General features: G+C 39.0%; 1 protein-coding gene across 1 annotated transcript in view; it reads left to right on the top strand.

Annotated features, from left to right (window-relative positions):
• Sf3b2 (splicing factor 3b subunit 2) overlaps positions 1-14,059 on the top strand; it is a 107,270-nt gene that overhangs the window by 26,544 nt on the left and 66,667 nt on the right. The window contains exon 4 of the mRNA XM_067145197.2: positions 6,524-6,655. Coding sequence (XP_067001298.1) covers positions 6,524-6,655 — 132 coding nt within the window. The remainder of the gene's footprint in view (positions 1-6,523; positions 6,656-14,059) is intronic.

Genomic DNA, 14,059 nt, shown 5'->3' with positions numbered 1-14,059 from the left:
CACAGCAGGGAGAACTACCCATCCCCACAGATGTAAGGCTGCGCTAGTCCTACCGACACAACATCGGATCCTGTTCAGGGTTGACCAAACAGCACGGGGCAGACTAAAGCCAGCCAGTTTCATGCTGGGGTCGGAGATATCACATAAGGCACTGGGTGATGACATCCTCCACTCTTCTCTCCAGGCATTCCTGGGATTGAACCGAAGACATGAGAGGTCCAAAGCTGTCTTCCACGCTGGTTTTCTTGATTTCAGCCTAGTTGTAGTGTGCTGCTTTATATCCTGGTGTATAGGAAGGGCCTCATTCTTCACTATTCTGCACCATAAGCTATTAAGTGCTTGTTGTCTCCTTATATGAGGGGGAGAGATGTTGCAAAGGACAGGTAACCATTGCACTGGAGTTGAGTACAGCGTGCCGGATACAATACGCATAGCCTGGCGAAGTTGGATATCAATTAGATTGCAGTGAGAGCTATTTAAACATATTCCGGCACAATACTCAGCTGTAGAATACACCATGGCCAAGGCGGTAGTTCGCAAAGTATTGGCGTCAGCTCCCCATGAAGTTCCAGCTAACTTGCTCAGCAGGTTATTCCGAGTCTTAAGTTTGGCAGCTGTTTTTTCTATGTGACTTCGGTATGTCAGTGATCTGTCTAATATTACACCTAGGTATTTTGGTGTACTATTGTATTTCAAAAGTTGATTCCTGAACCGTATCCTAGGTTGATAAGTAGCCTCTAAGTTGTTGAGATGGAACGCGGCTACTTCCGTCTTCGAAGGACTTGGCTGAAGTCTCCACTTCCTAAAGTATTCATCCATCACCCGTAGATCTTCAGACAGTATATCCTCAGCCTCATTGAAAGTAGATCTCTGTACTGTTAGGTTTATATCGTCGGCATAAATGAATTTCCGAGCTGTAGTTTCTGGGATATCATGGATGTACAAATTGAACAGTATAGGGGCTAGGACTGAACCCTGTGGTAAGCCGTTATTCAATTTGTGAAATCTACTCCTGGAATTTTCAGAGAATACCTGGAATAATCGATTACTCAATACATTATCAATGAGAGTAATCACCTTAAGACAAGGTACAATCTTGATGAGCTTCAGGAGGAGACCCTCTCTCCAGACAGTATCATAGGCCGCTGACAGATCAAGGAAGACAGAAACATTTTTAAATTTCTTCTCAAAACCAATCTCCAGATATGATGTTAAGGCAAGGACTTGGTCACTACAGTCTCGCTTGGGGCGGAACCCAGCTTGCTCTATTGGGATTCACTGCACTGATATTCTATTACACTTACTCATTCACTTCCAACTGTTTCTTGCTGTTATCTTCCTTTTATATATTACACTTAAATTACTCATGAGTATTAGGGATTTCTGACTGGGAGGTCATGGATCTAATCTCGTTCGATGCGCTCGCCCCATAATTTCCCACCGAAGGACGTGTTGCGAATCAGTGCTCGCGACAATGTTTAAAAAATTATATTTTGAATTCAGTAGTTCTATTTCATTGCATTCCTCAGAGAGTTGTTATTCTTGTGCATTTCTGAATTTTTTTGTCGTATTAACTTCTGCAAACTGTTGTACTTTACAGGATCTTTGTTCTTAAAAGACCTTCTCTAATCGATCAGCTTCAGAATTTCTTCTGTTATCCACGGCTTGTTTTTCCTTCTTCCAGCATCCCTTAATTTTGCTTGACTTATGTCGTAAATTGCACATTTGATGTGATTCCAAGTGCCTTCAACATCATTTACGTTCACACTGTTTTGAACTTCTGCAAGTTTTACACGTAGGGCTGACTGAACTTCATCCTTCAGTGCTTGATCTTGAAGCTTCTGAATCTCAACCCGACTAAAACTCCCCTTTAAATGGCATTTCTTCATCCTGAGATTCATAGTAGCAAACAGTAGACTATGGTCTGAGTTGATATCGGCACCGGGGTATGTTTTCACACATTTGATAGAATTTCTGAACTGCTTGTTAATTGTGGTGAAATCAGTCTGGTTCCTAATAGTGCTGTTAGCATTTGAGGTTCACGTATAGAGGCGACGTGGAGGTTGCTGGAAATATGTGTTTGCTATAATAAGGCCCTCCTCCTGGCACATCTGGACCAGTTAGTCACCTCGAGGATTGCTTGCTCTTAATCTATAGTCACCGACTACATCAGCCTGTCGGCCATGGCCGACTTCAGCATTGAAATCGCCCATAACAATGTTTATCTCAGATGGGTTAGTGCATGAGAGGGTTGCTTCGATTTTTGTGTAAAAATCTTCGACATCACACCATTAAGATGGTGAGGATCATCATTACCGGAATAGTATACCTGGTAACCACTGACTACAGTTCTTCTTGAATGAGGCCAACGCATTTTGCTAATGCCAAGAATGTCGATCTTGAGTCTCTCCATCTCTCTGATGGCCTTATGAGTCTTTCCACTTTGAAACAAGCTGCGAACATTCCACGTTGCTATCCTTCTCATGACTGGCCCGGAGATTCTTAGCACCCCATGCCTACTGAAGGGCTGCCGGGGACTGGGGGCCTTGGTTTTGTGTTTTCCAGTCATGCTAAAGATTTTCCTGGGGATTAAACATGGGGTGGTTTCCCATTGTCTTCCCTGCACAGTTTTGAGACCGCTTACACCACTATGGTTACGCTTCCAAATGTGTGTCACATCAGCGTATCAGCCGATACCTTGGCTGGTGCCAGCGTGCATTAATAATAAAGCTGCTGCCATCCGTCATTATGGTTTCCATGGCATTTTCTCTACTGTTTAGTGTTATCTATGGAATGATTGTAGGAAATCCAATGTGGCTGTCACTAAGGGCGTAAATAAAATATATATAAATATATATATATATATATTTATATATATAAATTTAACCCTAGTAAACAGCAAATAAAGATTGTAAAACTACTAGACAACACCAACACTGGGTCAGCACATCAAAATAAGCCACAGACATCCACTAGAAACCACAACAGAAACATATTTCTTGCATGTAGATCATTTTACTGACTATTTATTTGAAGGAATCATCATATGTTCTGTCTAATGATGGGGGGTCTGCTGTTTCCAATTTATTTGGTCATGGGCCATGTTGGGGTATAAATTTATGTTTTTAATGTCATTAAGTAGCATATCAGCCCAACATTGCTTAGGACATGCTTCCAATCTTTTTCCAGCTGCTTCCAGTGTGTAGCTTCATCATAACAATCAAATCAACCTCTGCTCTTAGTACATGTCCAATCCATCGTGGTTGTTTCTTGTGGAGTAGTGGAACACCTAATCTTTTTCTTGTGCCATTGTTGAGAACTTGATAAGCTAGTGTTGTTGGTTGAAAACTTGTGCATCTTTGTTCCACGACTGTCAAATTCAGCTTCTCAAATTGCCAACATTCAGCATTGTAGAGTGTAGGATTTTTGAGATTTAATAGGCTTGTAGCATTTCTTTTTGGAGCAGGAGAGGCACTTGTTTGTTGTTGAGTAAAGGTTGTGAGTGTTGTTTGGGATCAACATTTCTATTTGTTTATTTTGTTTATGTTAGAACTGACTCGGCATTTTTGTGGCTAATGTAGAATCGAGAATCGTAAGTGCCATATTATGAAGGTGATTCAGTGAATGCTGTGTACATACAGTACATTAAATTTTTCTGAACAAACACGGGTTCATCTGTTGACAAATGGCCTGTGATAAATTATTCATTTTGCTGAATGTCCCAAAGACATTTATACTTGCTTTATGTTCAGATTGGTTGGCGCTGGCTTTAAGTTGGAACAGAGTGCCACTTTGCCATTTATTTCCACAATACTGCCAACCAAAGAGAGTGAAACAAATGAGGAAGTCATAAATTGAACTCAGTCTGAACACTATTTACCACTTGCATACTTGTTTATTTTACACATGTAAATGAAGAGGAAAAGAAATAGAGGTAACTGTAAAGAAGCACACGGCTATAGATATTTGTGTCTATGAATGAGACGCACAAAATGATTTAGCTTTCCATTCATCTATACATAAATAAGAGTTTTGTCTGTACCTTGCTCAGAATTTAAAAAAGGTGATATTTCTGTATCAGTCGTGTCCACAGTAAGAAGGAAATGCAGTTTTTACGTTTCCGTAATTTCTGTCTGTCTATCTGTATTTCTTCTTCTTCTTCTTCTTCTTCTTCTTCTTCTTCTTCTTCTGTGACCACATAGGATCACTTTAGTCAGTCCGTCGTTCAGGTCTCTTTGAAGGGATTGTTTGGGCTTTGCGGTCCTCCCAGTACTTCTTCAGACGCTCTGATCTTCGTGCCCTTTCCTCAGTTGAAAATGTACGTGTTGTTGGTTTGTTTTGTGTTTGTCTTTATGTATGTATGTACACGCATCACGAGAAAAAAGCTGAAGAGAATTTAATGAAAATCGGTATGAACTCAGGGAATAAGTCGCTATAATCTAGGCCAGGGATGGCGAACCTTTTCCAACTAGTGTGCCATTTTAACTCTGGTTTTTTATTCTCATCTGCTGACTGTGCCACTTGTTGTTTTCCATTTCCATTACGGGATGTCTACAACCTACAACACCCCCCCCCCCCCTCGCAACTTCCTTTCAATTTCCCGATTATGTTTCATAATACGTTATTTACTTATTTATTTATGTATTTATTTATTTATTTATTTATTCATTTATTGAGCCATTTATTTATTATAAATATTTGCAAAACGGGTGCAATATATCTTGTAAATACTTCCTCCATTAGCTTCATTATCTTCCCATGTTGTAGTTTGTACGCTCAGCAATTAAACTAATTTCTCCCTCATCACATTTCCATAAGGAAATCTAAAAAAACAAAAAAAACAAAAAAAAAAACAGCTATCCTTGTTTGTAAGGTCACATTCATGCTTTCATCAAAACATACTGCATATATGTGGGAGTTATCCAAATTAGCTTTCAACTGCTCCGAAACTTCTTCACCCATTTTTATTATTCTATATCCTTGACAGTAGTTCAGCTGGCTGGGATTCCTTTAATCTTGTTAATTATTAGTTGTTTGTTAGGGAAGTTTTCAAATGATGTGTCGGACGTCAATAAGAAATTTTCTTTCAACAACTCACCGTCAGAAATCTGTTTCCCATGCATGCTGTACTATGCAGTGAGACAGATAGAAAAAGCCGCACTGATATTATTCCTGGACCGGAAAGATGATACAAAAGAACTAGTTTGTTTGTGTAATGTTGGATTTTTTGTGAAATGAAATCTCCTCTTTCTTCATTTGAAATGGAACAAACATTTGAATGACCAGTCTCAAAATTGCGCTTTACATTAAATATGGGGGATACAACTGTTTTCGAACACAGGCAACATATATTTTTAACAGTCCGAATTCCCTTGGCCAGTGTTCTTGAAAAATACGGTCACCACCTTTGTTCAGTTTCTGTTTTTTTTTCGGCACCGAAAACATATTTGCGATGTCCGTATACAAAACCACTAGAAAACGACACTATCTCACTTGACTTTCGGACCTATCAGTATAGCAGTGTTGCCATATTGCACGTCCGAATGAAACTAGTATTTACATTTTCGATATTTATTTCTTACACGTGAAACACTGTAAGATATGCACTGTCTGTAGTACGAGACGTATATATAAAATATTATGTTCATGTGGCGTGCCACCGAAACTGTGTCCGCGTGTCACCTAGTGACACGTGTGGCATAGGTTCGCCATCCCTGATCTAGGCCATAAGTAATTTGATTGAAAGTAGTTTAGGGGAAGGCCTAAAATTTAATTCTCAAATATTTATGTTATTAATGGTCTTACCTTAACGAAAATCGGTAGGTGAAGTCGGGGAATAATGCTACAATATAGGCCATAAATAATTGTATTCACACCGAGAAAAAAAAATAGTTTAGAGGAAGGCCTAAAATGGAATTTCCAAATATTTTGTATTAGTGGCCCTACCTTAATGAAAATCGGTATGCAAAGTCGGGGAATAAGTCTCTATAATCTAGGTCATAAATAATTTTATTCGCACTATGTGAAATGATAGTTTAGGGGAAGGTCTAAAATTTAATTCCCAAATAATTATGTTATTAGTTGTCGTATCAATAAATACTACATAACTAAAGTTATATAGTATTAAATTTCCAATCACTTATGTCTTACAGTATACATTGTTACCGTACCGGCTATGATCAGAGAGATATTCATGAATTTGGATTTTTGTTACAAAGTCCATATCAACGCCGAGTCATGAGAAAATGGGTTAACAAGATTTAATGAAAATCGGTATGTAAAGTCGGAGAACAAGGAACTACAGTGTATGCTATAAATAATTAGAGGAGATATTATCATCACTCTTTGAGTATTTTTTATTGTTAGACTTACATGTTTCTTCGTGATTTGATTTGAACAGTGTAGATTAAGATTCTCATTCCCACCTGAAATACCATCACTTTTCATTGTGAATATTTTAGATGTATATATTACACTTCCTGTTGTCAGTGCAGTCATGTATGTGTGTTGTTTCGTTTTCCAGACTGCTCTTGTAGAAAAGCAGCGAGAAGAGCAAGAGCGTCAGATGATGCAGCAGCGTCAAGAAGAAGAATTATATAGACTCCAGCAAGAAGCTTTAATGGAGAAACAAAGAGAAGACGATATGATGCGGCAGGTAAAGTGTATGGTGTATCTTTGTCAATTAATTTGTTCTGATATTAAATGAGTTTTAAATAAAGGCTTTAGTTTGAGGGCAAAAGGCCCAGTGTGGTCTATATATGAAAAGTAGAACATTATGGTCAGATTTATGTAAACATATGTACGAGGCATATTTGTCTCAATTTCGGTGCCTTATTTTTCACTGACAAATATGGACTGATTACTGTGGATGCTTAACCTCCTTGAAGCAACTACAGTCATAGCAGAGATATTGTTAGTGACTCTAAAAGGTGAGAAAAGAAACAGATGAATATAGAAAAGAGAATGGATAATTATATATGTATATATATATAATTCGCTGGGGCCATCAGGGACAATGTTAAGTCTTGTTGCATTTGACACTGAACTTAGCCTTATTTAGAGCCCAAATTTCCCTCATTCTTTGTGAGTGGGCCTGCTTACGTTCCTCTGTCCAAGGGGTACCGTGTCTTCTCTTCGGTTGCTCGTCTCGGTTTAGCCCGTTCGTCAATATTTTCTTGCGGAAGAGATCTCTGTTAAGGGCATCTTCAGCTGTGATATGTAGCGTTTGCAGGTCTTCTTTGGTATTTCTAAACCAGGGAATTGTGGTTTTGGGGTTTGAATAAAAAAAGTGAAAGATTTCTTTAGTTAACTTTCTTCCGTCCATTCTTTTCAGATGACCATAAAATCGTGCCTGTCTTTTTCTGATTGTATCGGTAATTTTCTCTATTTTGCTGTAGACTTCCTTGTTGGATCTCTTTTGATGGATTCCATTTCTGTACTTTGATCCCAAGATTCCTCTCACAATTTTGCGTTCTCTTTTCTCCAGTTCTTCAAGGAGTCCTTTGTTAGCATTTAGAGACAGGGTTTCGGCTGCATATAGAACTACTGGCTTCAGAACTGTTTCATAGTGACGTATCTTGGTGTTTTGGGAAAGGCATTTTTTGTTGTAGATTGTGCGGGATGTTTGGTAGGCTATTTCCAGTTTGCGTACTCGCTCCTGAAGTGCTTCTTTGTCCTGTCCATTTTTCATGATGATCTCACCCAGGTATTTGAATTTGTCTACTCGGGTGATGTCCCCGTATTTTGTATGGAGTTTTAGTGGAGCCTCTTTGATGTTAGTCATTACTTCTGTTTTCTCAAACGATATCTGCAAACCAGTTTGTTCGGCAATTTCCTTTAAAATTTCAACTTGAGCTCTAGCGGTTTCTATGTCATTTGAGAGAACAGCAATATCATCGGCAAATGCTAAGCAGTCTGTTGCGATCCCCTTGGATTTGGTTCCTATTCTCAATGGACTGTAGTTGGTTTCCTGTAATCTCACCCGCCAGGTTCTGATGATCTTTTCAAGAACACAGTTGAAGAGTAACAGGATAGCCCATCACCTTGTCGGACTCCTGTTTTGTTGTCAAAGGAATGCGAGAGACATCCGTGGAACTTCACCTTGGATTTTGTATCGGTCAGGGTGGCTCTAATTAATGCCAGCAGTTTCAAATCAACTCCAAATTCATTTAAGATGTTTAGCAGGACTTCCCGGTCAATGGAGTCGTACGCTTTCTTAAAGTCCACAAAGACAGACACATACTGCTTGGACCTTAGTGTACAATATCTGATGATCGTTTTGAGATTTTGGATCTGTTCAGCTGTTGAGCGACCTTTTCTGAACCCTCCTTGGTATTCACCTATTTGATGTTCGACTTGTGCTTCCAAACGCTCCAGGATGGCAAGAGATAGAATTTTGTAAGCCACGGGTAGCAAAGATATTCCTCTGTAGTTGTTGATGTTCTTCATGCTGCCTTTTTTGTGTAGTGGATGGATCAAAGCTATTTTCCAATCTTTGGGTAGGGTCTCCTTGTTCCAAATTTCTTCTATTTGCTTTTGCAAGATATCAAGTGATTCCTCTGGGGCATTTTTCCATAGTTCTGCTACTACTGAGTCTTCCCCCAGCGCTTTGTTATTTTTGAGACGGGCAATGTGGCGCTTGATTTCATCTCTGTCGGGTGGTCTGGAATCTGGGTACCTGAGTAAGGGTTCCTTGGTCTCAATGGCGCTTTGCAGTTTAGAGCAATTAAGTAAATTCTTGAAGTAATCTCCCAGAATGCTGCAATTTTCTTCATTTGACGTCGCCAGTGTGCCGTCCTTTCGCTCAAAGCATAGAGATGGTGGTTTATAGCCAGTGGGTTTGCGATTGAAGGCTCTGTAGTACTCTCTGCTTTCATTCTTCCTAGAGTTTTGTTCTATCTTTTCAATGAGAGATTTTTCGTATTTACGTTTCTCAGTTCTGAACACCCTAGCTGCTTGGGCACGTTGGGTTTTGTAGGTTTCCCAATCATTTTCTGATTTCGTAGAGTAATACTGTTTCCACGCATTGAGTCTTTCTTGGAGGACTGATTCGCAGGTACCATTCCACCAGGCATGCTTTTTGGTTCTCTTGATTTCTGCAACATCTTTGGCGGCCTCAACAAGGAGACTTTTGGCGTTGTTAAAGTCACAGTCATTTGGTCTAGCCTTCTCCTGGAACTCCTCGACCCTTTGCCGAAGTTTATCATTGTCGAAGCGTGTGATCTGTTCATTATTATTATTTTATTATTATTATTATTATTATTATTATTATTATTATTATTATTATTATTACAACTTCCCCCATGCGGAGGCTGCCACAAGGACAGAGTATGTCGACTACACGGTATTTTGTCTTCTAAGTTACTGTTGACTTTGCTAGTGTGCCAGGTAGAAAAATCACAAGGCTCAGGAATAAATTTGCAATATTGTTGTTCAAATGTTATATAGATGATTGAGGAGTATGGTCACTGAACCTCGTATTGCGGCGATAGCGATGTCGTGAAGTCGTGTCCGGCTGAGGCCGAGAGAATCCCATAGCTGTACAAGCAATTTAGGGATTGTACCTCCAGCTCCGATCATTAGTCCATGGATGGAAATATTGTCTAGGTGATATTTATCTTTATAGTAGTTTACATTTGGCTGGTAAATTGACTTCTTTTCGGCGTCCACATCTTCGGCCTGGCCAACGTGCGACTCGAAGCGTATTGTGGGATGTCCTCCTGCATCCTTACAGAAAAAGATATTGTAGAAGATTTAGAACCTAAAAGGAATATATCTATATGTTAATGTGATATTTTGTAAACGTTAATAAATCACGTGTAACAGATTTAAATATTGTCTTTTGGAAACTGTTTTTGTGTTGAACTAGGGAATTCTCTGCTTATAAATTTATTCTGTGCCACTACTGGACTTTTTAATATTCTCTATCTTCCTAATTGAGAGTTCATTCATGTAGGTATTCCTAATAGAATAAATGTTGTGTTTTTTTTGCTAGGGGCTTTACGTCGCACCGACACAGATAGGTCTTATGGCGACGATGGGATAGGAAATGCCTAGGATTTGGAAGGAAGCGGCCGTGGCCTTAATTAAGGTGCAGCCCCAGCATTTGCCTGGTGTGAAAATGGGAAACCACGGAAAACCATCTTCAGGGCTGCCGATAGTGGGATTCGAACCCACTATCTCCCGGATGCAAGCTCACAGCCGCGCGCCTCTACGCGCACGGCCAAATGTTGTTTTTAGTTCATCACCTGTCAGTATATCCTTCCAGAATAGATTCAATACCAGTATTGTATTCAAATTTATTCTTAATATAATTAAAATCTCCCAGATGTGTCAACTGCATACAGGTTGAGACATTTCACTAGTTCTTCAGATCCCCACTTCATTTTCAAACCAATTAACAGATCATAAGGTTTATAACCTCAAAATTATCAGTTTACTTACACAAATAGTTAGAAGTAGCCGAAAGGTGCTATTGTCGTAATGTAGTATCGCAACTGCAATTCATGGTTGTGCATTCAAATAAAAGCTACTTGCAAAATTGAAACTTAACTTGTAGGATTCCAGCAAGATATTGCAGATATTTTGGATTCAGGAGGTCATTTGGACTGTATTGTAATTGACCTGTCTAAGGCATTTGATAGGGTAAATCATGGGAGACTACTGGCAAAAAGGAGTGCAATTGGACTTGACAAAAGAGTGTCTGAATGGGTGGCTATGTTTCTAGAAAATAGAACTCAGAGAATTAGAGTAGGTGAAGCTTTATATGTTCCTGTAATAATTAAAGAGGGGAATTCCTCAAGGCAGTATTATTGCACCTTTATGTTTTCTTATATATATCAACTAGTAAGATACCCGTGCTTTGCTACGGTATCATAATGAAAATTATACTTGAATGCTTAACTTTTAATATATAATCCGCCAAAATTCGCAATCTGACTCGTTTTCTGAGAGAATGCGCCAAAATTCGTGATCTGACTCGTTTTCTGAGAGATTAAGGCAAAGTTCCTCCCATTTTCAGTCTTTCTTTCCAGCAGTCGATTTCGTACCTCCCGGGCTAGGTCCAGGTATTCCACCCGGTCAGTTGGGTCCCTAAAACTTTGCAATCTTTTCCTATAAGCATTTTTAATATGGATCAAATCCTTGAGGAGATCCGGTGTGGTGTCGTCTTGGGAGTCTTTGTGGTACTGAACCTAAGGCCGAACTGCAATCGTAGTCATTACCCGGCCAGGAACCGTTTCTAGCGCGGTCCGCACATTTTGACGGCGGTCCAGAACATTATTGTTGTTGTTGTTGTTATTATTATTATTATTATTATTATTATTATTATTATTATTATTATTATTATTATTATTATTATTATTATTATTCTTGTTACGGAGATTTCCGTGGTAGGTAGAGGTGAAAGAAGGTGCGGGTGTGAATAGGTCTCCAACTACGGAATTAAAGTTAATGTAAAATTTAACAAGGTTATATTTTCTTTCCAAAATTCAGAAATAACAAGAATGGCAGGTACGGAGTAGCAAGGCAACAAAGTACAATTACAGTATTTACAGGATTTGGGCTTCGAGCCCTGAAAACACAATTCTTGAGCAACTAGCCCAACTTTACGATATACAAATTTCAACAACGGGGCAGAAGACCCCAATCAAACCCTGGAGCACTTGCTCCAAATTACACAGTAAAGCCTCCTCGAGGCATACAACACTCAGTTTTCAAAAAAGAGCCACTCGCTCTCAACTTTAAGCCTCTCCCAGGCCACACCAAACTCCACCTTCAAGCTGTCCTCAACGGACATAAACCCAGGGGTAAAATACCCAATCTACTGAGGCCTATTAAGTGAGACAAGGTTAATTATATGGCCTCTAAAATACCAACTTGAAAGGAGGCTCTCCGCACTCCTAATACACTTTATTTAAAACCTACTTGGCACTAGGCCGTTAATGCAAGGGCTAATCCCATACTACAGAGGTGACTTCAGAAAAGAACAATTTACATTATATTAACGAAGAATAGGTTGAGAAAAATAAGTTCACCTCAAAACAATATGATTGGGAGCTCGAGAGGGTTAAGCACTCTCTATCCCGATATGCAGTTTAAAAGATGAAATAGATACAAGTTTCTTTACATTTTAAGGAAGGTTACATAATGGAAACAGCTTCGGACCCGCCCCGAGAGTTAAACTGCTGAGCTAGCAAAGAAAGAAGTTATTAATGGGCCATTACCTTGTTGTTGACCGCTGCCGAAGAAAGAGGCGTTTCCCGCCCCCTGCTATGTACTTTACACACTGAAAGATGGAACAGAAGTGGCGCAGAGACCCTAAAATCAGCAATTTATATACCCTCGCGGAAGGTTCTAGGCGTTAGGGGAATGAGAACACCCGCCCACAATCACTTTATTGGAGAATAAAGAGAAACCCCTACACAAGATGAAGAAGAAACACATTATTGGTGGAAAATTAATTTCAGAAATTCGGGATTGGCTAGATTTAAAACAAGGGGAAAGAAAGGGGTAATATTGCCAACTTAACCAATGACTGAAAGAAATTTAACAAAGAACAAACTTTTGAAATAAAATTTTCTCCAAAGAACAGTTCTTTTTCTTTGCACTAGGGTGCACTATTGTAGTTCTTCAGTAGTGTCCTCTAGAAGAGAAAGTTCATACTTCTTACTTCAAGCAAAACAAAAACACATCAAAAATGACACAGTTCTAAAACTCCAAAATTTACAGGTAGTGACATCTTCTGAGAAAGTAGAAAATTAATACCGTCAATAAAGTTCAGACTTCCTCCAGCAGAGGAGTTTCAACTGGCGCACATTTTAAATTAGCGGCGTGGAGGTGTACCGCCCGGTACAATTATTATTATTATTATTATTATTATTATTATTATTATTATTATTATTGTTCTAGACCCAACAGCGAGATGCAAGACCGCTACTTGGTGGTAAATTACATCTGCTGCCATTGTCATTGTTGACATTGTGACCAGCACCATCGTCGCACGTAGGCAAGTGCCCGAGATTTCTGGTGGCACGAATGATATACTTCCGTGCATTATTGACCTTATAATAGAGGTGAACAATTGCACGGTCAATATCATTCTTATTATTTCAAATGTGTTTAAATTTTTATTTATATGCCAGGAGAATCTACTCTAATCTAACTTTAAGTTCTCCAACAGAAAAGATGGCTCTTGAAAATGAACCCAGGAAAGATTAAAAATGATCAATTTATGATCAGAATAAGTACATTATGAAGAGTAAAATCAGTTGGTCTCAACTCCTTTTGCACCCCAACGCTGTTAATTTGATTTACCCCCCTCACCCAGAAAAAGGAGGCGTGTATCTTTATGTTTAAAGGAGATTCCAAATACCAATGTTCATGTCTGTTACCTTCAGTTCTGAGATATAAGTATCCCCATAAAAAGAATTCACTTTGTTTCACTTACGTTCACACTCTCCCCCCCCTCCCTCCTTATGTGAATTTTCAAAAAAAAAAAAAAAAAACTTGTTTCTTTAATAGTAAAAGAACTTCTAAATACCAATTATCACGACTCTGATATCTCCAGTTTATGAGATATGTGGTCTCATAAAAGGAATTCAACTCCTTTCCACCCCCGCCCCCCAAGATGATTTCCCCCCAAAAACGCTTTTTTCTTTGTTTTTAAAGGAGATCCAAATACCAGTTTTCATGTCTGTAACAACTTTAGTTTTTATTGGATGTAAGTATCCTCATACAATTAATTCAATTAATTTTTCAATTCTTTCACCTCCCCCCTTCTCCCCCCAATCATTGGATTTTCGAAGAATACGTGTCTCTTTAATTTTAAAGCAGAATCCAAATAACAATTTTCACGTCTGCAAAATATTTCGTTTTTGAGATAATAGTATCATCATACGAATAATTGTCCGGCTCATTGGCTGAACGGTCAACGTACTGGCCTTCGGTTCAGAGGGTCCCGGGTTCGATTTCCGGTCGGGTCGGGGATTTTAACCATAATTGGTTAATTCCAATGGCAGGGGGGCTGGGTGTATGTGTTGTCTTCATTATCATTTCTTCC

This window comes from Anabrus simplex, chromosome 4 (genome assembly GCF_040414725.1).
Source record: "Anabrus simplex isolate iqAnaSimp1 chromosome 4, ASM4041472v1, whole genome shotgun sequence".
NCBI classification, from domain to species: domain Eukaryota; kingdom Metazoa; phylum Arthropoda; class Insecta; order Orthoptera; family Tettigoniidae; genus Anabrus; species Anabrus simplex.
This window is presented reverse-complemented; position numbering and strand designations above follow the sequence as displayed.